The sequence below is a fragment of the Ipomoea triloba genome, chromosome 6 (assembly GCF_003576645.1).
Source record: "Ipomoea triloba cultivar NCNSP0323 chromosome 6, ASM357664v1".
Classification (NCBI taxonomy): domain Eukaryota; kingdom Viridiplantae; phylum Streptophyta; class Magnoliopsida; order Solanales; family Convolvulaceae; genus Ipomoea; species Ipomoea triloba.
This window is the reverse complement of record NC_044921.1, coordinates 2,584,754-2,610,047: the sequence shown is the minus strand read 5'-3', so window position 1 is coordinate 2,610,047 and position 25,294 is coordinate 2,584,754. Positions and strand designations below refer to the sequence as shown.

The following is a 25,294-nucleotide window of genomic DNA, read 5'->3' as shown; positions in this document are numbered from 1 at the left end:
TGTGTTTAATTTGCTCTATTTTCTAGTTTTTATCCATGACTTTGTTGATTTTGATGTTGTATTGTAGATATAGTCTTGAATTTTCTTGATACATTCTTGAATTGATTTTAATGTTGGATGATGATGTTGCTTGGTGGTTGAGAATAATTGATTGTATGATTGGTGGTGTTGCTTGTTGTGTAAAAATGGGTTGATTTTGAAGACTAAAATGCACTTAACCTCTTTGTTCAAAATCATGCACACAAGGTGTTTGTTAAAATGTCTCAATCAAGTTTTTGAAAATTTCTTGCCTAGCCATTGCTCTCACATTATGATGTTGTAGTTACCAAATGGCCCCAAAGAGTAGAATCTCAAAGAGGCAAAGAGGAGAAACATCCCAACAAGCTCAAAACCCTCCTCAAGTCCAACGGTTTGAAACTTTCAACACCCNATGGAGTTCATCACCGACTTGCCACTCCTTATCATCCTCAAACTAGTGGCCAAGTAGAGCTTTCTAATAGAGAAATCAAATCAATTCTTGAGAAAGTTGTTAACCCGTCAAGGAGGGATTGGGCCACTAAACTTGATGATGCACTTTGGGCATATAGGACTGCATACAAGAACCCAATCGGGACTTCACCATTCAAACTTGTTTACGGGAAAGCATGCCATCTTCCCGTAGAGTTGGAACACAAAGCACACTGGGCAGTCACAACTCTCAACATGGATTTAAAACTTGCGGGTGAAAAGAGGCTCCTTCAACTCAATGAGTTAGAGGAATTCAGACTTGATGCTTATGAGAATGCCCAAATTTACAAGGAAAAGACTAAGAAATGGCATGACAAGCACATTCTCAAGAGGGAGTTTGTTTCCGGTGATAAAGTCCTTTTGTTCAACTCAAGGTTGAAACTATTCCCAGGGAAGTTAAGGTCTAGATGGTCGGGACCTTATGAGGTTGTTCATGCATATCCATCTGGAGCTGTGGTGATTCGAGGAAAAAATGGAGATTTCACCGCAAATGGCCAAAGATTGAAACATTACCATGATGACACCAAGATTGAGGCTAAAGTGGCAATTAGCCTTTGTTCCCCAACCTACACCTGAAAGAGAAAAGGGGTCGAGCTCACGACCTTAAACGAGCGCTTCTTGGGAGGCAACCCAAGTCCTTTTAATTTATTTTAATTGCATTTTGCTTTTCTTCTAGTTTTTGTGCTATTTTTATGTTTTTGTGTTTTTAGTTGATAATTGCGTATTTATAAAGTCCTTGAGCCTAATTTTGTTTCTAGGTATGTTTTTGGAGTGAAATCTTGCTTGGATAATAATTGTGTTGTTTGGAGTTTCTTTGCATTTATTTTTCTCTATTAAAAAAAAAGTATTTAATTTCGCCGCGGCGAAATTCGTGAAATCAGGGCAGAATGCCCACTGAAGCAGTTCGACGCGTCGAGCATTTCACTCGACGCGTCGAACGGTCGGGTCATGCAGTGACCCGACCCGACCCAGCCTATTTCTTCCCAAAATTTATTTTCTTCTTCAGTTTTCTTCTTCGCACAGCAACTCCAAAACACTCCCATCCCTTCTTCACTAAAATATTTCTCTCTACATTCTAGTCCTATCCACTCCAAACTCTTCCTAAGGCATCAAGGTATCATCTCCACCCTTTTTCCTCTTCAATTCCATGTTATTTTGCTAAAAATTGTGATTTTCTTGTGCATGAACCCTAACCCACGAAATTTCAAATTTGAATCTTAAATTGCTTTGGGTTAGTGATTGTTTGTTCTTTTGTGTTTAATTTGCTCTATTTTCTAGTTTTTATCCATGACTTTGTTGATTTTGATGTTGTATTGTAGATATAGTCTTGAATTTTCTTGATACATTCTTGAATTGATTTTAATGTTGGATGATGATGTTGCTTGGTGGTTGAGAATAATTGATTGTATGATTGGTGGTGTTGCTTGTTGTGTAAAAATGGGTTGATTTTGAAGACTAAAATGCACTTAACCTCTTTGTTCAAAATCATGCACACAAGGTGTTTGTTAAAATGTCTCAATCAAGTTTTTGAAAATTTCTTGCCTAGCCATTGCTCTCACATTATGATGTTGTAGTTACCAAATGGCCCCAAAGAGTAGAATCTCAAAGAGGCAAAGAGGAGAAGCATCCCAACAAGCTCAAAACCCTCCTCAAGTCCAACGGTTTGAAACTTTCAACACTCCTCAAGCAAGAGAAAGATATGACACTTGGGTCTCCACCCGAGATTTCAAGAAAGAAAGAGGGATTCAGTTGGAGGTCCCGGAGGAATGGAATTGGAAGCCGTTGCTTCTTGCTCAACCAGGCGATGCTTGTTGTTCAGTGGTTAAAGAATTTTATGCTAATGCAGGGGATGGGATGGATACAAACACTGCAATAGTGCGGGGTGTTGAGGTGGATTTTTCTTCTGATGCAATCAACACTTACTATGGTACTGAAGATTTCTATGAACATGATTACTACCATAATGATTTGAAAATGAGTAATCTTACAGTAGAAATGTTGAATAAGATTGCTAAAACCTTTGATGCTGAGGCTGAATGGAATATAAGGAGTGGGTTAATCGCTCATATGGACTATAAGTACTTCACCCCGCGTGATAGAGCAATTATAGACTTCATCAAAGCAAAACTAATCCCCAACTCACATAGGGGATATGTCCGCAGAGATCAGGTCCTCTTGACCTATTGTATCAAGGAAGGCTACACCATTGATGTTGGAGTTCTTATCAACCAGAGCATTAGAGAAATCATAACAATGATGGTTGAAAAGAAATCAAGAAGCATTCTTGGCCACCCTTCTCTCATTACGGAGCTTTGCAGGAATGCGGGGGTTCCTATGGACAATCATCATGAAGTCAAGCTAAAACCTCAAGCATTCATCACCCCGCACTATATTGCAACCCATTATACTCAAGCTCAAAGACCCGAAAATGCTGACCAACAAGAACAAGACGTGGCTATGGGGAATCCGAATCCTATGCCAGCACAACCCCAAATTCCTCAACAGTTCGACATGCAACAGTTCTTTACACGACAAGAGGAATTCATGAGGAGGCAGGATAACTTCATGAGGAGGAACGATGAGATAAACTGGTATGTTGGTACATCTACGTATCAACATAATCAAGCTGCGCAAGGCGTTACTCCTCACTTCCCACCACCACCACCATGGCTTCAGGATCCCCAGTATATTCCGGACTACTATAGACCTCATTTCCCACCACCACCAGATGATGCAGATCACCAGTGACACTTCAGGAATGTATCTCATAACCCCTCTTTTGATTTAATTTGCTACATTGGGGACAATGTAGAATTTAAGTGTGGGGGAGGGTCTAGACTGTTTCATTTTATTTTATTTCTTTTTCGTATTGTTTTAGCTTTCTTTTGTTTTTGATGACGTTGCTTGGATGACTCAAATTTTTTTTTTGCTTGAATCACTTGTCGGCATAGTTATTATTACTCTCTCTTGTGGGTTTGTGGATTGTGTTGGTTGAACTTGTCTCATTCCCTTGTCAATATTCTTGTTAGCCACATAATAAACTGAACTAATTTTCAATCCAGTGGTTAGTGTTGTGCTAGTGAAAGATTATGTGGAACTCCGGTGTTGGTTGATGTTCTAGAACTTGCCTCCATACTCCTTAAGTGTAGTCTACTCTTTGCATGCTTAGAAATGATTTAGGCCATTTTTGTTTACCCCTAGTTTTTTTTTTTTAAACCTTTTCACCCCATGTGTTTTTATTATCCCTCGTGTCCCCGTTGTGCCTTTTTATTTGTTTATTAAGTGCTAAGCACTTAAACCCCTCTTTGTGAATTGTTTTTCTTGTTAAACCCTCATTATTAAACCCTTAGCCCTTGACCAAAAAACATCTCCTTTCACCCTTGAGAGAAGGTAACTTTTATTCTTTGATATGCGAGTAGAAGAGAATTTTTGGAGCTTTTATCTTGAAAGTAATCCTATCTTTGAAAAGTTCAAGTGTGGGGGGCCTCTTCATCTTTTGTAATGTATTTTGTTAATTTTTATTTATAAAAAAAAAATATCTGAAAATTATAGTTGTAGTTGTTAATTTTATTTTCCGTGTAAAGTTTGTATTTGACCCCCACTATTCCTTAGGATTGCTTCATTTCGTCTTGCATTATGCTCCTGGTTTTCATCAAACTCTTCTAGCTTCAAATGTGAATAATTGTGAACTTCTCTCCGTTTTGTGTATCTTCCATACCCCTTCTTTGTTAGCCCTTAACCTTTAGCCCCGTTACAAGCTCAATAAAGACCTACTTGATCTTTGCATGCATTTTTAGGTCTGTATTAGGAGGAGTGTGAAAGGCAAGCTTATGGAATGTTTTTCTCAATGCCAAATTCTGCATAAACCTAACTGAGTAGGTGCACACACTGGGTTGGTCACTAACTAATAATTTTGGTGCTCGAATGTTGGTTTGGGAATGGATCTTGTTGGCTTTGTGGAATGACCAGTGGTACAAGAGAGAGTATGAGAACTTATACTTGACTTGTGATTTATTTTCTTATTTTTGCTTGAGGACAAGCAAGATCTTAAGTGTGGGGGAGTTTGATACACTCTCATTTGTACCTATTTTACTTGTGTTTTTATGTAGGTTTTATAGTTAATTGCGTGATAAAATGTTGTATCCAATGCTTATTTCTTTGTTTTTATATTTAAAATGGTATAATGCTTGGTTTAGATGTTTTTGATGTGTTTAGAAGTGCATTAGAACCATTTGGGAGCAAAAGCCAATCCAAACGAGCCAAAGAGTTGAAATTCCCGCTACCATGGCGACACCTCGGTAATTGGACCATATCTCAGCGTAGGAATATCCCAATGAGGTGATTCTTGAACCATTGGAAAGAAGACTTCAAGGGCTACAACTCTTATGAAGACATCAAGGCTTGATTCGAAAGGGAAAATGGTCAAAATCAGGCTGCAAGCTGGAACTGCGTCCCAGGAATATTTTCGACGCGTCGAATCCAACATTCGACGCGTCGAAACTCCAAAAAATGAGGCAGAATGGCCTCGTTTCGACACTATAAATATTCGACGCGTCGAGTGTTGCATTCGACGCGTCGAATGTCGCAGATCTGCGATTCTCAGCTTCTAAAAATTGTCATTTTTGCCCCTCTTTCTCCACTCACTATAAAAACATCATTTTCTCTTCAAACCCTACCGGTGGGCTGCTGGTCTTTGTCAGAAAAAGAGGAAAGAGAACAAAGAATAGAAGCTTCATCATCTCCAAAAGCCAAAGAAGGAATCATCACAACTTTTGGAAAGGAGATCAAAGAAAAGAGTTTGGAGGCATCATTTGGGAGAATATCTTCCTTTCTCTTTTCTATTTTGAACTTTATTGAATATTTGTTGGATTTATTTTAGCCATGTTAGGCTAAAACTCTCTTTTGGGATTTTTGGGTATAAAAGTGTTTATGAACCTATGTGCCTAGTTCTTAATTTGTTTTAATGAAATATCTATTTGGGTTTATTGCTTTTGTTGCAATTGTGATTTATGTTGTTGATACTTGTAATTAGATGCATATGATTGCTTGTACCTTTGCTAGATTTGTCTATGAATCAAAGAGCACCCGCAATTGCACTTGACTATTGCACCTCGAGAAAGGACAATTTGGTTAAGGGATTTATTGTGAATAGCTCACGAGAGTGAGTATTCCAATTGTGAATAGCCCACGAGAGTGGGTATTCCATTTATTGCTTAGTCCCGATTTTATATTGTGAGTAGCTCACAAGAGTGAGTATTCCAATTACCGTATTTTGGGTTTGAGTTACGAGAGTAACCTTTCCCTTTTAGATGGCAATTCTCCACACTTGTTTAACCCAAATAATTATTTCACTTTAGATTGGCACTAGGTGATTAAACACTTCAACTCCCAAAAATCCCGCTTTTACCTCTTTGAATACAAAAACCCGTTTGCCTTGTTTTAATTATCTTGTTTGCATATTCATAGATAATCATCCATTGTTAACGTAGGAATAGCTTCTTGCGAATATAATTAGTAACTAGTGCTTGATACCCCACTTCCCTGTGGTTCGATAACCCCGGAATACTCCGGGTATTTGTATGTGGTTTTATGCTACGACCAAATTGGCGCCGTTGCCGGGGAGGTGGCGTTTTGTATTAACATTAGTGAAAACTTTTATTCTAGGAGTCTATTCCATTTTTCTTTATTTTTATTTTTATTTTGTTTTGTTTACTAACCGGTGCTAACGAGCTTCCTTAGCTTGTTTTTGTTAAGGTTTGTAGGTGTTGCATGCAAACAAGGTCCTCGGGAGGTGAAGGACTATTACCTCTTGACCTTGAAATCGAAAGGAGAGCCAAATTTCTTAGAAAGCAAAAGAGGATGGCAAACGAGCAAGGCAACATCAATGTCAATCCTAATGGAAACGGTGAAGGAAATGGAAACGGTGAGGGAAACGGTGTAAATCAACCCCCACCGGCAAGGAGAGCTATGTCCGATTATATTGCACCCGACTTGGATGAACACAATAGCATCAATATTCCGGGTGTTGAGGCCAACAACTTTGAGATCAAACCGGCAATCATACAAATGGTGACATCCGATCAATTTGGAGGGTCGCCAATGGAAGATCCAAATGCTCATATAACCAAGTTTCTCCGGATTTGCAGCACATTTAAGATGAATGGAGTTCCGAATGAAGCAATCAAACTCCGACTTTTTCCTTTTTCACTAAGGGATAAAGCCGACAGTTGGCTCATTTCTTTCCCCGCCAATCATTTTGCTAGTTGGGATCAACTTCATAGGGAGTTCTTGAAAAGATTCTACCCACTTTCAAAGACTCAAAGGATGAGGAGAGCCATTCAAAACTTCAAGCAAATTTCAAATGAATCTCTAGCCGAATCTTGGGAGAGGTTTAAGGAACTACAAAGGCAATGCCCTCATCATGGTATTCAAGGATGGGATCTAATGATGGCTTTCTATGAAGGGTTGCTTGATAATTCAAAGATCTTGGTGGATGCTTCATCGGGAGGATCATTCACGGTTTTGGAACCTACTCAAGCCGAGGAACTACTTGAGAAGATTGCAACAAATGGAACAACTTGGTATTCGGAGAGATCTTCCCAAAGGCTTGTGGGAGGATTTCATGATGTTGATCAAATATCCGCCTTGTCGGCTAAGGTGGATAATATGGCATCCATGGTTCAAAAGATAGCTCAAATCACCCTCAACAATCATAATGCGAGCTATGATTCTTCTACTTCTATTCCTCCAAGGCAAATCATGATGTGTGACTTATGTGGGGGAGAGCACAATTTGGGAGAGTGCTTAAATGATGATATGGGTTCTCAATCTACTTTGGAGCATGTTGATTTGGTAGGATATGGTAGGCAACAACAATCATACCAACCGCAAGGAGCCTACAATCCTAATGCATCAAGGAATCACCCCGGTTTTTCTTGGAGTAATCCGATGGGGGCTGCAAATCCCCAAAGTTTTGGCAATAAAGGACCACCACCGGGATTCCAAGGGCAACAAAATTATAGAGGTGGTCAACAACAACAATCTAGGCAAAATTTAGGATTTCAAAATCCTAATGCGCAACCGAGGCAACCATTAGAGAACCCGCCTCCACCAAATTGGGAAGCCATGCTAGATATGATGGTTAAATCTCAAATGAAAAGCGAAGAGAGGTTTAGGCAAGTTTCGGAGAAGTTGGACCAATTGAGTGCTCATCATAAAATGCTAGAAAATCAAATTGCCAATCAAGCCTCAACCTCTAGCACTAAAGTAACCGGGAAGTTGCCCGCTTGTCCCGAAAATCCTAGAGAGCACATGAATGCCATTATCACTAGAAGTGGAAAGCAACTTGAAGGTCCACAATTGCCTACCAATGATCAAATTTTGGAGCCGGAAGTTGAAAATGGAAAGTTAAAGGAGGATGTTGTTGTGCAAAGCAAAGGAAAGGATTCTTGCCTATTCAAATCCAAAGAAGATGAAATCCAAAAGCTTGAACCTTTGTTGAGACAAATTCCACCACTCCCGTTCCCACAAAAATTCAAGAAAGCCAAGGTGGAAGAAAGAAGGGCAAGGTTCTTGAGCTTGATCAAGCAATTGGACATTTCTATTCCTTTGCTTGATGCCATCACCGAAATCCCCTCTTATGCAAGATTTTTGAAGGAGATTCTATCCAACAAGAGGAGATTTGAAGACCGTGAAACCGTTGCGGTCAATGAAGAGTGTAGTGCCCTTATCCAAAATAAGCTTCCACCGAAACTTAGAGACCCCGGGAGCTTCTCTATTCCATGTGTTATTGGAGGGTCTCTTGTGCAAAGAGCTCTGTGTGACTTGGGAGCTAGTGTGAGCTTGATGCCATATTCTTTATGTAAAAAGTTGCAACTTGGGGAGCCCAAACCCACCGCCATGACTTTGCAACTAGCGGATAGATCCGTAAAACACCCCGTGGGAGTTCTTGAAGATGTGCCGGTAAAGATTGACAAATATTACATCCCGGGTGATTTTGTGGTTCTAGAAATGGAGGAAGATGCTAAAGTTCCTATCATTCTTGGGAGGCCATTTTTGGCAACCTCCGGGGCGGTAATTGATGTTAAAAAGGGGACTTTGGTGCTTGAAATTGGGGATGACAAAGTTGAGTTTTAGATTGAGAGAGAAAATCGCCAGTTTAAACAAAGCACGAAGGAAACTATTATTTTTTATGGAAGTAAATGCATAAACGGTAGGAAACGAAAAACGGGATTACCAAAAAAAAAAAACGTTAAGCAATGGCAATAAAATGACGTCATATTGGACAAGGGTCCATAGTGCACTATAAACCTTGGTCCATGATATAAATTGCCTCGTTGCCTAGCCACTAGACCCTACCGTCACCGTTAACGCATGCATCGTTGCCCAGCTCCACCGTCACCGTCTATCGCCTCCGTTGCCACCTAGCAATTGCGACACCCAGACCTCGCTTTGCCCAGCCGCCTAGCATCGTTGGTCGATTAACCTTTTAAACGGCATGTTAGTACATATGTCTTTTTAGTGAAGAGGGTCAAAGCATGAACGAAGAAACGAAGGCGAGAAAAGGGCTATCCTTCGCAGAGCGGATTGTCGGTTCCTTATTCCAAGCATAAGGTAATGTCAATCTCATCCGTCACCACTTCAATTTTGGTTATCATCATAGTAATATACCAGCGTAAGGAAAACCCTATCTAGAGTGGTAGTCGAAATTTTGATTTTAACTTCAATAAATTGTTTAGATTTGTGGTGTGTTCTTTCATCGGATATTTGATTTTGTGAACGTTAGGGATTCTAAAGTTTGAACTGAAATGTTTTCAAGTTAACTCTATGGTGGTGCATAGATAGATTGGTACTAGACATGTTTCAATGATTACCATTGCTCTCTCAAAGAATGAGTTGGATACAAAAGATGTTGGGTGAGTTTTATGAGTTTCAAGTGATCTTGTTAGGAACACTTTGTACTTAGATTTTGATAATACCAAACTTAGGAGTTTAGACCCCCCCCCCCCCAATTCGTTTATTAGGACGAGTTCATGTCTTGGACGAATCGTCACTCAAATCGTTATATAGGAAAGAAAATAACAAGTACTCGTGAACATTACCTCCTTGTAACTTCACTTAACCAGAGTTGATAACCTTTCAACGATTCGTGATCAAGGACGAAGTGTAGAACAACGAAGATTCGAAGACCTGAAGATCAGAAGACAAATGTCGAGAGGTTGCTAAAAGACTGAGCCATGGAAGGCTCTACTCTTGAGTTTATCTAGTCCGAATGATAAAGAATGATCATTCGAGGAGTTATGAGATAAATGATAAAGTCAATCATTCGTGTTTGAGCAACAAAGGCACGAGTCGTTACATGATTCAATTGGCCAAGCTAGGAACATTCTATGAGCGATTTCTGTGCAAATCCTTGAGTGTAGGATGATTTGCCTTGGTCAAACCGAGTCATAGGAATGGATCCCAAAGTCAACTTTCATTAAATGCCATGTCCTTTTGTGCACCATCATAGGACAAAAGTCTGCATACTTTATGGACCAAATGACTAGAAAGTACTGACACCCACATGTGCTCAATACCCAACTGTCCTTACACACTGGTCAATAGAGGTTTGAAATTTTATCTTCCCCTCCAACGGGACAAAATTCCTCACCTACAAATACCCCCTTCTTATTCAGAAGGAGGTGTTGGTCATTATTTTAAGAACACACAAGGTTATGAAAAAGCTTTAAGTCTTACAAGTAACAAACAACCCATTGATTAAGAAGAGAGATTAGCTTCAAAGTTCATATCCAAAACTCTCTGAAATCTTGAGTTGCCTCTACAAGCAAAGATCCAGACTCAACAAGCCAAGATTTCAGTTGGAGAAAAGAAGAAAACCATTTCTTCAAACAACACTCTCTACTTGAAGAAGTAGAAAGAGGCAGAGTAAACTCAAGGAGTTGAAATTCCTGTTCGTGCAAGTTTGTGGTCCGGCTTTGTGATCAAGGAGACAAACTTTGTGGTGATATTTTACTAAGGAGTGATTAGTGCAATCCTTCACAAGTTGTGGAGAAGAGTGAATTAGGCTTCGTTAACAGTCGAACCACTATAAAAACACACACACACACACACACTCTCTCTCTCTTTATTTACTTGCTTTATTTTCACTGCTTGTATATCATCATCTCGACCAAGCCTAAGTATTTTATTCAAACAAACCAAACGTGCAAAGACAACTTAAAAGAGACCAAGTTTTATATTTCGCTGTGCAAATCTTACTCTGATCAAATCATTACTCTTATCTGTAGGTAAAGAGTATTGGCTTGTGAAAGAAAATTTCAAAATCTCTAGTGAGTCTATTCCCCCCCCCCCCCTCTAGACTCACTCTCATATTTAATCGGGACCAACAAGTGGTATCAAAGTAGTTTCCTTGACCGGTAAACACTCTGTGCATACTGCCTAGAGATCTCATTTCCAAAATTCAAAAATCCTCATTTTCACTTTGCACGACTATTTTAAAATAGATCATTATCATCCATTTAAGCATATCATGTTTAACTTGTCCAAGTTTGATGACTGGAAGGTGCGAATGCAGGCGCATCTTTCTACTATACACGATGAGATGTGGGGCGTTATCACTAACAATCCCATACAAATCTTGGATGTTAATACCAATCGAGCAGCAGAAGGACCAGGCGCACCTGAGTTCACCTCCAAACCCAAATGCTCCTACACTCTTAAAGAGCGTACTCGTAGCAATTTGGACAACATTGCATGAGATATCCTTTATAAGACTCTTGACGAGACGTTGTTTCCAAGAGTAAGGAAGTGCAAGACTACAAAGGATATCTAGGAGACTCTCATGCTCATAGGAGAAGGTGATGAGCAAGAGAAGGAGAACAAGTTCACCATTGCCATGAAGAAGTTCAAGGACTTCAAAATGGGAGCAATTGAGTCCATTGCTGAGATGGAGACCAGATTTATGAAGCTGCTAAGCGAGGTGGCTGATCTTGGCAAGGAACTAACACAGAAGGAGATCAATCTAAAGATTCTCTGAGGCCTTCCCAAATCATGAGAAATGAAGGTTATAGCCATGAGAGATCACCGAGATCTCAAGGTCACCCACACCACACATGAAGCGGAACCCAAGACAAGGAATGTGGCACTGGTTGCTAATAAGCAACCATCCACATCGTCAAGGTCAAATTCTAACCCTGCTGAATTTTTATCTGATGAACAATTTGCCTTGTTTATTAGGAAATTTAAAAGGTTCATGAGAAAGAACTAGTCTCAAGACAACCCGGCCACACCAAGTTCATATGGCTGAAGGCACACCGAGAGATCAAATTCCTCAAGGATTCGTGAACCCGAAGAATCACAGATGCTATGCTACAACTGCTAGAAGCCTGGACATTTCAAGGCTGAATGCCCTTACCCAGTGGTTCTCAAGCACCAAGACCAAGCAAAAGGATCTGGCATACAAAGTGGCACGAGGAATGCACCTACTAAAACAAGTGGTCGAAGTACCAACATTCGGGTGATCACTAGAGAATTAATCGTAGAAGGAAGACATTGGCCGCCGAAGAGACAACTGAGAAGACAGTAACCGAGCCATTTTGTTGAGGATAACTGTGAGGATGACAACAAAGAAAAGGATCCTTTGCAAATCTTGGAGGGTCCAATGGCGAGAGCAAGGACAAAGATATTTCATGAAGCCGTGAGTGGCCTTATTAAATGAGTAAGTGAAGCTAATAAAGAATATGAAGATGGAGTTGAGTTGAAGGTGGTCAATCTAATTCAAGGCACAATTTGAAGAATAGAAATCGAGTGGAGGTTCATACCTTATAAATCAACACTTGGAGTATTTTTCTTGCAAATAAAAGTTTGAGACTATTTTAGTCCGTACTTATGTTATTTAATTTGTAAAGTCCAAATTAAGTTTATAAATCCTAAATTCAATTAAAATCTAGTTTTTATAAACTTATTTGACTTAGTTATCCTAGTCTTGTGGCTAGTTACATCTTTTTAGCTAGTCTAGCATTAGAATAGCACATCTTGAACTTAAATGCCATTGATGGAGGGGCTAGCTAAAGAGTATAAATAGCCTTGCTATTATTTTTGTTAGATAGACAATTTTGACAATAGTAAATTCAAGAATATTGCATTGACAAATTCTTTTCCTTGAGTTCTTAAGGAGTATTTAGACTTATCTTGGGATTTTCCTCCTAAGTGGCGTCTAACTCTTATCTCCATCCTTGGAGTGGCAAGACTTTGCACCACCACTTTTCGACCGGAGCCCACAACACATGCACTTCTAGTTCGAGCTCAAACATCGAAAGCTCAGGTGATGAGAAGGGACTCATCTGCCTATACAGTCAGGAGGAATCAGACGAGAACATATGCCCATAGCAAATGACGAAGAGGTAAATTCTCAAGATTCATCTACTGAATGTGATTCTAATTCCAGTTGCAACGAAGATCCTATGGATATAGTCTTTAAACTGATGAAGGACTTCAAAATTGTGAATAACACTCACTCTAAACTTAAAGAAGAGAATGCTCGACTTTTGGCAGAACGAGACAATCTCAAGAACATTGTGCTAAAAAATAATGAGATGATAAACTTGATGTCTCAGTTTATCATGTTCAAGAAGCAAATCCTCTTACTTAAAGAAGAGTGCAAAGCAAGAGAAGTGCGAGTGTAAGTCAGTCGTTATATCGTGGACCATGGTCCAAAACGACACTATTTAAAGAAATGGATGATGTCACTTCTTAATAGAGCTCCATAAATGAAACTACAATTTATCTCAAATGATACTACCTCACATTTGTTTTTATATTATCAAATGAAACTGTAGTTATATCGAAATGAAACTATAGTTGTGTTGAAAGGAAACTGCAGTATATATAAAATGAAACTGAATAACATTTCACATATTTGAGTGTATATTGTCCAATGAAATTGTAGTTATATCGAAATGATACTGTAATTGTGTTGTAATGAAACTATAGTGTATATAAAATGAAACTGAATAACAGTTTCACATATTTGAGTGTATAATGTTGAATGAAACTGTAGTTATATTGAAAGGAAACTGTAGTTGTGTTGAAAGGAAACTGAATAACAGTTTCTCATATTTGAGTGTATATTGTCCAATGAAACTGTAGTTATACCGAAATGATATTGTAGTTGTGTTATAATGAAACTATTGTGTATATAAAATGAAACTGAATAACAGTTTCATTTAATTTGGTGGGTGATGGTGGTAGATGGGGTGGTGGTGGCGACGACCGGGGGGGGGGGGGTGATTGATATCTCCATTGCTGCAAACGGAAAATGATTTCTCCCAAAAAAAAGGCCTCATTTTCCATTGACTTCCATTTTCCCCCTTTCGCCAAACACTAGAAACTCGGAAAATGATTTCCATAATTCATTTTCCGGGTTTCCAAACACACCCTTATATTATTTGTTAGATAGATAGATTAGATATACCGCAAATTTTACTCTGGACCACGCATCAAAATGACGTCGTTTTGATTAATGAAAACAAACGGCTGAAATGACTCCGTTCCGCGCAACTGCAGTTCCCTTTCAACACAACTGCAGTTCCTTTTCGATATAACTGCAGTTTCATTCGACATTATACACTCAAATGTATGAAATTGTTATTCAGTTTCTTTTCAACACAACTACAATTTTCTTTTATAATACACTATAGTTTCCTTTTAACGCAACTACAATATCATTTCGATATAACTACATTTTCATTAGACAATACACCCAAAAATGTGAAACAGTTATTCAGTATCAGTTCAACACAACTGTAGTTCCCTTTCAACACAACTGCAGTTCCTTTTCGATATAACTGCAGTACCAAAAAATGCGAAACTGTTATTCAGTATCAGTTCAACACAACTGCAGTTCCTTTTCGATATAATTACAGTTTCATTCGATAATATAAAAACAAGTTTGAGGTAGTATCTTTTGAGATGAACTGTAGTATCAGTTACGGAGCTCCGTTACGACTTAGAGCAACCGTTTCTCTTACTTACTGAAACGGTGTCGTTTTGTGACCATGGTCATTGTGGACCATCACGAATTTTATCGTGGACCACGGATCACCAAGCATTGTGGTCCAAGTAATAAACCGACGTCGTTTTAATTAATGAAAATAGACGGATGAAACTGCCTCTATTCCGCGCAACTGCAGTTCCCTTTCAACACAACTGCAGTATCAATTCAACACAACTACAGTATCAGTTCACTACAACTACAGTTCCAAACGGCTGAAACGGCCTCCGACAACTACAGTATCAGTTCAACACAACTGTAGAATCATTTGAGACGAACTGTAGCATCAGTTACGGACACAACTGCAGTATCAGTTCAACACAACTACAGTATCAATTCAACACAAATTCAGTATCAGTTCAACACAACTGTAGTATCATTTGAGATGAACTGTAGTATCAATTACGGAGATTTATAGGAACCTTTCTCCCACTTATTGAAACAACGTCATTTTGTGACATTGGTCCACGGTATAAGAATTGGTGGACCATAGTCCACCGTATAACAACCATAGATATACAGATGCAATCATTATTGTGTGGACCATGGTCCATACAACTGTGTGGACCATGGTCCATACAACTGTGTGGACCACACTATCAAATAATGTACATTCAATATAAAAATAATGTATATTCAATATAAAAATAATGTACATTGTATTCAGGGAATATACATTATTTGTGTACTGAATGTACATTATTTTTATAGTATAAAAATAATGTACATTCAGTACAAAAATAATGTACATTTAGTACATTAAAAATGCACATTTTATTATGGTCCACAGAGCTGTGTGGACCATAATTTGCCTATACAGATGCAATCATTATTGTGTGGACTATGGTCTACACAGCTGTGTGGACCATACTATCAAATAATGCACATTCAATATAAAAATAATGTACATTCAGTATACAAATAATGTACATTATATTCAGGGGATGTACATTATTTTTGTACTGAATGTACATTATTTTTATAGTATAAAAATAATGTACATTCAGTACAAAAATAATATACATTTAGTACATTAAAAATGCCCATTTTATTATGGTCCACACAATAATTTGCCATACAGATGCAATCATTATTGTGTGGACCATACTATTAAATAATGCACATTCAATATAAAAATAATGTACATTCAGTATAAAAATAATGTACATTATATTCAGGGGATGTACATTATTTGTGTACTGAATGTACATTATTTTTATAGTATAAAAATAATGTACATTCAGTACAAAAATAATATACATTTAGTACATTAAAAATGCCCATTTTATTATGGTCCACACAATAATTTGCCATACAGATGCAATCATTATTGTGTGGACCATACTATTAAATAATGCACATTCAATATAAAAATAATGTACATTCAGTATAAAAATAATGTACATTCAATATAAAAATAATGTACATTCAGTATAAAAATAATGTACATTATATTCAGGGGATGTACATTATTTGTGTACTGAATGTAGTTTATTTTTATAGTATAAAAATAATGTACATTCAGTAAAAAATAATGTACATTTAGTACATTATAAATGTACATTTGATTATGGTTTGTGTGGACCAATAATTTACCATACAGATGTATGACGTTTAAAATAATTTTTATATAGCTTGGCCCAACGGCCCAACCCATATGTTTGTTGTTTCCTTCCAGTAGCCCAAAACGCAAAAAATTTAACCTAAAACCTAATCTGCGAGTCTGTACTCTCACGCTCTCACCCAGTCACACCTGCCTCCTTGCGGCTCACATTGCAGCGCGGCAGCCTCTCTTGAATCTCGATGGTGGAAGATTTGAGCAAGCCAAGGTATGAGTATTTGCTGTATTTCTTATTTTGCATCATCTGGAAATCCATTAGCATGCAGATTTCGTTTATATATATGTATATTTTATTTCGATCGTTTTCTATGCAAGTTTAGGAGTTTTGATCTGAGTACCCCTTTTTTTTTTTTTGTTTTTTTTTATAAATATTATACGAGCTTCGATTTGTCAAACTATGGTGAGAGTTTACCCTTTTTTTTTTGGAATCCTCAGCTCATCCAAGCTCGCTCGCTCACTCTTGTTCTCTGTCTCATCTCTCTTGGAAATAGGTAAATCCCTTCATATATTGAGTGAATTACTATGTTTTTTCTTGATTTCCGCTATTAACCGTGTTTTGAGATTTTTTTCTTCCAATTTGTTTATTTTCCTTGTTGAATGGACTTTTTTTAGTGTATGTATATGATTAACTAGGTAGCATAGGCTGCTATTGGATTTTATGTTGTTTGTTATTGTTTTCTTTTGCTTTTTGTAGGAGGAGGGTTAGTAGGTATTTAAATGCTTTTGGAAATTTGATTTTTGTTCAATACATAATGTTTTTTCCTATAGCACGGTAAAAGTCTGCCTAATGTTTTTTTTGGACTTGCTGTAGATCGTTTTCACAAAGAACTGTTTGGAGTTATGCTCTTATCTAGTGTCTGTTGATGGTTAGGGCTTAAAGTTCTAGACTTGTTGATTGTTGTTATATATGTTATAGTGAAAGCTTGGTGGTTGATTTATTTGTAGTCTTACCTGTAATATTGATTTGTTCTCAGTGATGAGCTATTTGACCCTATCTACATTTCCACAAGTGTTTTTTTGGGCAACAAATTTGAGAAATCTTTTTTCTGATGTTTGATAAAATTCTTAAATTGTTGATTGCCCAATTGCTCTGCAATGGACCTTTAGTCACATGTTTGCCTCTTTGACCAGTTATCTAGGTTCTTGTCTAAAAGAAGCTTTTTGGTGTGTTGCACAGAGGTGAAAATTAATAATAATGTTTTGTATTTTGTTATTTTTTCAGATTGAGTAGTTTACATGTGTATTTAGCAAAAGGAAATGTAGCAGTAGCTATTATTCTGGAGTTATGCATATACATCTATAGATATTGTTGAAGTACTCTGGTGAATTTGTATATAAATGATAAATCATTAGGCTGGCTGCTCCTTTCTGTGTAAATCTTGTGTATACACAAACATGTTACTGCACTTTATTCTCTTTTTGGGGTGAATTTAATAGACACTATGCTTTTCCTATCATGATTTATTCAAAATTTTGAAAAAAAAAAAAGAAATCAGGCATGTTATTTAGTTCTGATAACATCTATTGCAACTGTGGCTTCTAGATAATTTAGAGTGAAAATACAATTCCTTAACTGGTCAATATGTTATTTAGTCAAAGATTTTCAGCTCAATATTAATAAAAATAAACATAAGATTGATGTTTTTTTATGGTACCTGTGCATGATTTGGATTCTCTCTTTTCCCCCCTCTATGTTTTCATATATTGACAATATGTGCTAGGAAATGTATATCTCTTGCTAGCGGTTTTTTTTTCATGTGGTTTCTGTTGATGCAGTACTGGAATATGCTTTAAAATGTGAGAACTTTGCAACAGAGTACTAACCATGTGTGGACAATCTGAGTGACTACATTACATGTATTTTTTAGTTTTTAAGGGGACTATGTAATGCTAAATGAGGAATTTTTCCTTTTATAGTTAAAGAATCATTTGGAGAAGGATTTTGTTTGTTTTGTTTTGTTTTTTTTTTTTTTTGTTTTAATCAATCTCTGATTCCATTTTGCCTGCCTTCCAATGTCAAACAATGTTAAAAACTGACTGGATTTGCTCTAAGATTATGATTTATGATTTGGTTATTCATTTATATGGTTTATGTGATTCTATACAGTAGAAAATATTGTTTCATGGAAATTATGATAACTCTATGTTGGTAGAAGGAGATATTTCCTGAGAGGTCATGTATTCAAGTAAAAACTATAAACACGGTACTTTGGAGTGTACATATTTATGGTGAGCCTTCTGGATTGTGCATACGTATTACTCTGAGTGTTCAAGCATCTGATGCTTTCCTTCTGGTTGTTGCATCATGTACCAGTTATGCACAGAAAGGCATCTGGTGTTTCCTGATTTGGCATTAAATGGCTTCAATCATGCCTTTAGCAAAGACATCGAAGTGTTCTCAAGTGTTCTTCAGTTGGCTTGGTGGCTTCCTGGTTTCTCTGCTCATGCTAGTTACCCATCTTCTTGGTGGACTTGAAGGGTGAACTACTCGTGTTCTGCAAAATTTGTGTTGCCATCTGGAGTTGGGCATTTAAAATTTGGCCACCATTTTGGCCATATGTTGCTATTAACCTGTATTAAACATTTCAAACTTTCAAGTACATAATTGTACAAATGAGCTGCTTTTTAGTGTTTCTAGTGTCTAGAGAAGATCTTTTGCACACCTCATTTTTGTCTGTGTTTGTTCTGTCTCTGCTGATACCACCTTTTTCTACAAACTGATCTGCAATGGAAGAAAACGTTAGAATGATTCCCTTATCAAGCAAATTTAATGTGATGTTTTATTTTGAACTCTGGATAGATAACTTTTTTTTTTGGGTGCTGCTCCGTTTTAGGAGAGGGGGAACTGAGAATATGTTGAATGAGATGCAGGATTATGGTTGTAAACCTTTAGTGCAAGTGCAAGACTATTTAAAATATCTTTCCCCCTACAAGTATTATTCTCTGGATTCTGGACAGCCTAGATAATCTTGATTCTTTATAAATGAATGAATTAATATTCACAGTGAAAGTTTTGGCCTATAAAAGTTGTCCTAGATGAAGTTCTCTAATTAAATTGTGGGTTAGAGCTAACAAACTACACCAATTTTCAAAACAACATTTGATGAGATTATAGAGTGCATTGGCTGGTTAGCATGCTGTGGTTGCTTGAATTTTGTGCTGTTTTCTATGACTGTAGTGTTAACCAATGATAACATGTGGAGAACTGGCCATATTGCATGGTTAAGAGCTTGAAGTTGTTTGTGTCCTACATCTTGGGCTGGCTGTTAAAGTGTGTTTGCTTTCTTAGTTTATTATTGCGTGTAGCTTATTTGTTTAATGCAATGGCCTGTATACATAAATGTGCACAGTTATGTTACTCACACCTTAAGAGTTCATCTTTATCAATCTTTCCAATGATGAGACTAATTCTTTGAGTATATACTGTTCCTGCACACTTTGATTTTTCCATGCTGTTGGTTGCTAGCAGAGTTCTACTTTCCTGTACATTCTGCTTTGACAAAAGTTATCATAATAGCTTTCTGCATTACAATAAGTTAGAGCCTAGAGGATTAATTTGTTCAAAACATTTGTAATTCTCAAGTTGCACAGCAAAGAGTCTCTTGTTATTGTAGAATGAAATATTATTGGTATATAGGAAATGCAAATGAGCTGTGTTTTACAACTCATGCAAGATGAGTGCTTCTTCATTTTTTTCTTACCTTTTCTTCAAATGTCAGTTCTTTGTGATGCTTAATGTTCCTCCTATCTCTATTGCCTGGTCATTGAAATGTCAATATGTTTTTGTGTTTTTGTCATATCGGTTCTGGATATGTCATTTATTATTATACTTTACCTACTGCTTAATGGTTCTGAAGTTTCTAATACCTCCCTTCCTGTGTTTTTTGGGTGCAGAGCTCCTGTTATACTTCTCATTAATCTAGATTTAGAGCAGAGTTGGTGTAAATATCCTACCTATGAGCTGAACTGCATTGCATCCTTGCATAATTACCAAGCAGTTGTGAATTAGTCATCTGCTCTAATGTCAAGTGATCTTGTTTCTCAGCAGTTCCCAGATAGGCAATTGGTTCACATGGATCAAGTCCCTGATAAACAAGAATCGTCTGTATCAGGAATGCAGATGGCTGGAAATATGCCAAATAATATACTGCATGAGTTTCCTGTATCAAATGGGCCAATGAACCCAGTGGAGTCTGTCCCAGGTAGTGGTAATAGGTTTGGCAACTCTTTGGTTTCTGTACACCAGTTTGGCCAAATGGAATACAGAACAGGTGTTCAATCAAGCTCATTGCTTCCTGGTTCTGCTTCTCATCAGTTTGTGTTGTCAAACCAGCAGGGCGTGATTAGAAATATGCCAACTAATATTGATGTACAGAAACTATCTGTACCTAGCAAGCGGAAGGCTGAGGCAGAACCTTTGCTTCATGGTTCTCCTCAGCAGTCATCATTACCAAATAAGCGTGCTACTGATGCTGGTTCTTTTTCTCAGTTTTCTAGCCGGCTGCAGCATTCTTTGCAGAATAAGAAGACTGAACAGGTGCAACCCAAGGTCAGCCCCACAGCTTCACAAGCTCTTCCTGCATCAAGTAGGAAAATTGTGCGAAATGAATCTCTTTCAAATAGAACTGGACCCCAACGGGCACAGGCCCCAAAAGGGCGGGCAATACAAGTTGACCCAATCCTCAAAAATCAAACGGTATCGTTCAATGCTGTGAGGTCAAAAATGAGGGAATCACTTGCTGGTGCACTGGCTTTGGCATGCAAGAGAAAAGTAGCTACAAGTCCGGCGAAGGATGAGAATGAAGATAACATTGCTCAACAACTACCAGCAGATTCTCAGACCTTAGAAGGCAACCTGAGCAGCAATGGTGCTTGCAGTCGAGCACTCCAGAAGCCCAATGATGCTGTTCCAACTACTGAATCCCTTACTTCTGGTAAACCTGGTGATGCAGAAGAATTTTCAATTGGATTTCCTGCAAATGAGGCCATGCAAGTATCTGGCCCAGGCTTTAATGGAATTCAGTGCAGCACTGAGTTGGCTGTGGAGGATATACCATTCAGTGATAATTTCTTTGTCAAAGATGAACTCTTGCAGGGAAATGGTCTCAGTTGGGTTATGGATCTTGAAATGGAGGCCAGGGAAATGAATGAAGTTAATGATGCTGCAAAACCCAAGTTAGCTAATGAAGATGAAAATGAAGGTTCCGACTACCAAACAAAAGAATCTCCTGAAGATCTGGCTTTTAAAATTGAGGCAGAACTTTTTAAATTATTTGGAGGTGTAAATAAGAAATACAAGGAGAAGGGTAGATCTCTTCTCTTTAATTTAAAAGATCCTAATAATCCAGAACTTAGAGAGAGAGTAATGTCTGGTGAGATTCTTCCTGAAAGGTTATGTTCAATGACTGCAGAGGAACTTGCTTCAAAAGAACTGTCAGAGTGGAGGATGGCGAAAGCTGAGGAGCTTGCTCAAATGGTAGTTTTACCTGATAATGATGCTGACATGAGGAGGTTGGTTAAGAAAACACACAAAGGTGAATATCAAGTAGAGTTTGAAAGGGATGATAAGGTTGATAATATTGCTGCAGAGATTTCTGCTGGTGCAACATCAATCACTCAATTTCAGCGAAAACCCAAGGTGGCAAAGGCAAAAGCTGCATCTGAGGCTGTAGAGAGAGAAAGTTCTGCTGACAAAAATAGTGCAGAAAAGCAGGATTTATCAGACAGCTTGGTTATTCCTGCTGAGGGGACCGATTTAATGCAAGGAATGATGGTAGATGAGTTCAAGGAAGCAGAGTTCCTTCCTCCAATTGTTACCCTAGATGAATTTATGGAGTCCCTCAATTCTGAACCTCCATTTGAGAACCTGCCTGTAGATTCAAGTCAGTCAACGCCTCTGAGTGACAAGGAAGGAACAGTAACTGGTATTAAAGCTAGAGCTACTGATTCAACTTCAAAAGGCCCTTCTAATGCTTCTGAAGGTAAGCCTGGTGAAGCGATCAAAAAACAAGCTGAGCCAGTCAACAAAGAAGTTGAGCCAGAGGCAGTTCATAAATCCATTTCAAATGTTACTGCAAAAAAAGCATCTCCAACTGGGAATGCATCTTTAGTTGGGTCTATTTGGGAAGGGGCACTTCAACTAACTATTTCAACCTCAGTCACAGTTCTTTGTTACTTTAGAAGGTATGTCTAAACCTCTTTAATTAACTAGATATAAATGGTGCTTTCAACCTTTTTGGGTATCGTTAATTTGTTTCTGTGCACTATTGCACCAGGAATTTTATCCCATGTTAGTCTTGTAGACACCATTCAATAATGCTTTTGCTGTATGCCTTGAGGCGTTGAACCGTAGATTGTGTGATGGGCGTCTTTTTTTGTTTTTTTTTTTGGTGTGTCGTGGATTCTGCGAGTATGACAGCTAATAGACTTTTTATATAGGCTTTCTGTCATCTGTAGTTGTTACTTTCCTGTATATTTCTATTTATGATGAGGTTGGCTGCTTTGATTACATGGATAGGTGTTGTTTCTCTTTGTTCTTTTTTGGGTTGATGTTGGTCTATTATTTCCTTACAGTGGTGAAACAACATCAATGAAGGAGTGGCCCAATTCTCTTGAAGTTAAGGGTAGAGTTCGCATCGATGCTTTTGAAAAATTCCTTCAGGAGCTCCCAATGTCACGAAGTCGTGCAGTCATGGTATCTTATGGCCTTCCTTTCTTTGTTACAATTTATTTTAGACAGGGTTCTGGTTCAGGCTCATTGAACTTGCAATGTGGCGATTTATTATACAATTTTACTTATATATATTGTGATCTAATGAAAGGATGTACGTCAAATTCTTTGAAAGGCAGAATTATTCATAAGAAATGGGGTTTACTACTTGATTCTGAGTTCATACTCTATATATGTTACAAGTTTTATGTCTTTGCTCATGATGATTGGGTATAGCTAGCTTTGTTCTCAAATTTATATATTCAAGGACAAGACAAACATAATATTGATGTTGATCTGCAATCTGGCCTTTATTATGGTGTTAATGCACAACTGGGGAGTCAAGAATTGGTTTTCCAATTTTGGGATCGCTAAAAAGCAAAGATACACATAATTTGATCTGTTATAGATGGCTTTTCTGTAAAGCATTATAAAAATGGTTTTCCTTTTCATATCTTGTGTTAATTTGTGGGTTCATTTAGAGGTGGATATTGACACTGAAATTGGGTTCAAAATGAATAAGTGTGAAGAGAATCATCATTGAATTTACTGTAAAAAATATATATATATAAAGGCAATTTGGAATCTGAGAAATATGATGATTTTGAAAACTAGATGCGGTGACTAAGATGAAAGAATATAAAAAAAGTATTGGGTTTCTTGCTAATTTAAATATTATTGAATTTGCATGCAGGTCACCCAGTTTGTATTAAAGGACAAGTCATCCGAGGATGAGCGGAACAGTCTTTCTGAGGTGATTCCTCCTCCTCCTCCTGTGGCTGTACATGTTAAGAATGAATGATTCCTGTGCTTACATTGTTTGTACTCGTAATTGCTCTTTCTTTCAGGCTGTGGAGTCTTATGTTTCGGACAACAGGTTGGGATTTGCAGAGCCGGGTCCGGGAGTGGAGCTGTATCTGTGTCCACCCAATGGTCGTGTATTGGATATGCTAATCAAGCACCTCTCCAAGGACAGGTCGGAGCTGCATGATTCTACTACAGATAATGCTCTAATTGGCGTTGTTGTATGGAGAAAACATCATATAAGTTCCACAATTTCACCCAACTCCACACAACACCATAAACACACCACCTTCAAAAAACAACAATCCATGTCTAGTAGGAGACCACAAGAAAAAGATAACAACGTTAATTTCTTGCCAAAAGGGTCTTCTTCTGCGCCTGCCCAATTGCCTCCTCACGATGATGGCGGTGAGGATGACGACGATGATATCCCACCTGGGTTTGGCCCATCTAAAGGCTCTCGTGACGACGATGATTTGCCTGAGTTTAATTTTGCTGGTAACATGAATGCATCATCTATGTCTAGATATCCCCAGCCCCAGCCCCGTCCCCAGACTGTTTCATCGTCTGCTCCTGCAGCAGATCAAATGAGACAACTTGTACAGAAGTATGGTCAAACTGGTAATAATACAGTGCCTGGTGGTTTTGGAATTGAACCCTGGAATGATGATGATGACGACGACGACATACCCGAGTGGCGGCCGCAAGCTCCGCTCCCACCACCGCCTAATCTTCGACCACCAGGTGGCCACGCCCAAGGCTTCCATCACCATCCTCCCCATTTAAGAATGCAAACCCCTCACCATCATCTCCCAAATATAGCACCACCTCCAAATGCGTCACCAAGATGGCCTCCACCTTCTGGCAACTTTGGAAACCAGCAACCAGGTGGCCAGTACTATGGCTCGCCTACGTTGCGACCTGGACAGCCGCCCGGCACAGATTACAGAAGAGATAGCTCAAGGAGGAGTAGGGGTTTTTGAATCTTTATCTTATAAATGATGTAAAAATTAATGTTCTTTTATCCCCCTAGTTGTTAGTTTAGATAGTAGATGTTAGAGTTTCAGTTATCAGTAGTTTATTAGCCTTTCAAGTTCAGAGCAACCAACAAATCTTGTTAAATACTCTATCGGCTGCCTGTTTCAGTTAGTTGAACGTTACGACTAGATTTACCGAACAACCACAATAATTATTGTCTAGTCGTGTCGTTGACATTCGTGTTTAATGTTGGGTGTTAGTCCTCAAGTCAACTCACCTTTGCTTTATATACTCATGTTTTCTGAAATTGGAGTTTAATTTTTATTAATTAATGTTCCCAAAAAATGATGTCTGAAACAAATTAAACATGCAGGTAGAGGTAGGTTTGAATATATATATATATATATATATATATATATATATATATATATATACATAGAGAGAGAGAGCAGTAGAGATATATGATATGATTTGATTGATTGATTGATTAAGAGTTAATACCACTTGCGGTCTTTTGATTTTTAAATTGCTGTCATCTGTGGATCAAGTTAATCACCTATTGTTCTTCTACTATCAAATTTTAACCATTCTTGGTTCTTCTAAGAGGACCACTATTGATTAA

At 37.9% G+C, this 25,294-nt stretch overlaps 3 protein-coding genes across 5 annotated transcripts; all 3 read left to right on the top strand.

The window, feature by feature from the left end:
- Positions 1 to 185: 185 nt before the first annotated feature.
- On the top strand, positions 186 to 1,332 carry LOC116023350. The gene is made up of 2 exons (XM_031264345.1): positions 186 to 189; positions 323 to 1,332. Exons 1-2 carry the CDS (start codon positions 186 to 188, stop codon positions 1,081 to 1,083), a joined length of 765 nt encoding a protein of 254 aa, XP_031120205.1. The 3' UTR covers positions 1,084 to 1,332.
- Positions 1,333 to 6,366: 5,034 nt separating this feature from the next.
- On the top strand, positions 6,367 to 8,643 carry LOC116023348. The gene has a single exon (XM_031264344.1). It carries the CDS (start codon positions 6,367 to 6,369, stop codon positions 8,641 to 8,643), a length of 2,277 nt encoding a protein of 758 aa, XP_031120204.1.
- A 7,643-nt stretch (positions 8,644 to 16,286) lies between these two features.
- Positions 16,287 to 24,979, top strand: LOC116023025. Of its 3 annotated transcripts, XM_031263966.1 has the most exons (7): positions 16,288 to 16,389; positions 16,617 to 16,672; positions 18,496 to 18,660; positions 20,076 to 22,364; positions 22,755 to 22,875; positions 23,585 to 23,644; positions 23,739 to 24,979. In XM_031263966.1, exons 4-7 carry the CDS (start codon positions 20,203 to 20,205, stop codon positions 24,675 to 24,677), a joined length of 3,282 nt encoding a protein of 1,093 aa, XP_031119826.1. In that variant the 5' UTR covers positions 16,288 to 16,389; positions 16,617 to 16,672; positions 18,496 to 18,660; positions 20,076 to 20,202; the 3' UTR covers positions 24,678 to 24,979. The 3 variants fall into 3 exon arrangements, with proteins under 3 accessions (XP_031119825.1, XP_031119826.1, XP_031119827.1); XM_031263965.1 differs by lacking the exon at positions 18,496 to 18,660 and having other exon boundaries at positions 16,287 to 16,389; XM_031263967.1 differs by lacking the exons at positions 16,288 to 16,389; positions 16,617 to 16,672 and adding an exon at positions 18,335 to 18,410.
- The last annotated feature ends 315 nt before the right edge of the window (positions 24,980 to 25,294 follow it).

Bases quoted from the DNA above. Each gene is read 5' to 3' on its own strand.
- LOC116023348 (XM_031264344.1), top strand. From the start codon at position 6,367: ATGGCAAACGAGCAAGGCAACATCAATGTCAATCCTAATGGAAACGGT.
- LOC116023025 (XM_031263965.1), top strand. From the start codon at position 20,203: ATGTCAAGTGATCTTGTTTCTCAGCAGTTCCCAGATAGGCAATTGGTT. The intron at 22,365-22,754 runs GTATGTCTAAAC...ATTTCCTTACAG, and splicing joins GTTCTTTGTTACTTTAGAAG to TGGTGAAACAACATCAATGA. The intron at 22,876-23,584 runs GTATCTTATGGC...ATTTGCATGCAG, and splicing joins CACGAAGTCGTGCAGTCATG to GTCACCCAGTTTGTATTAAA.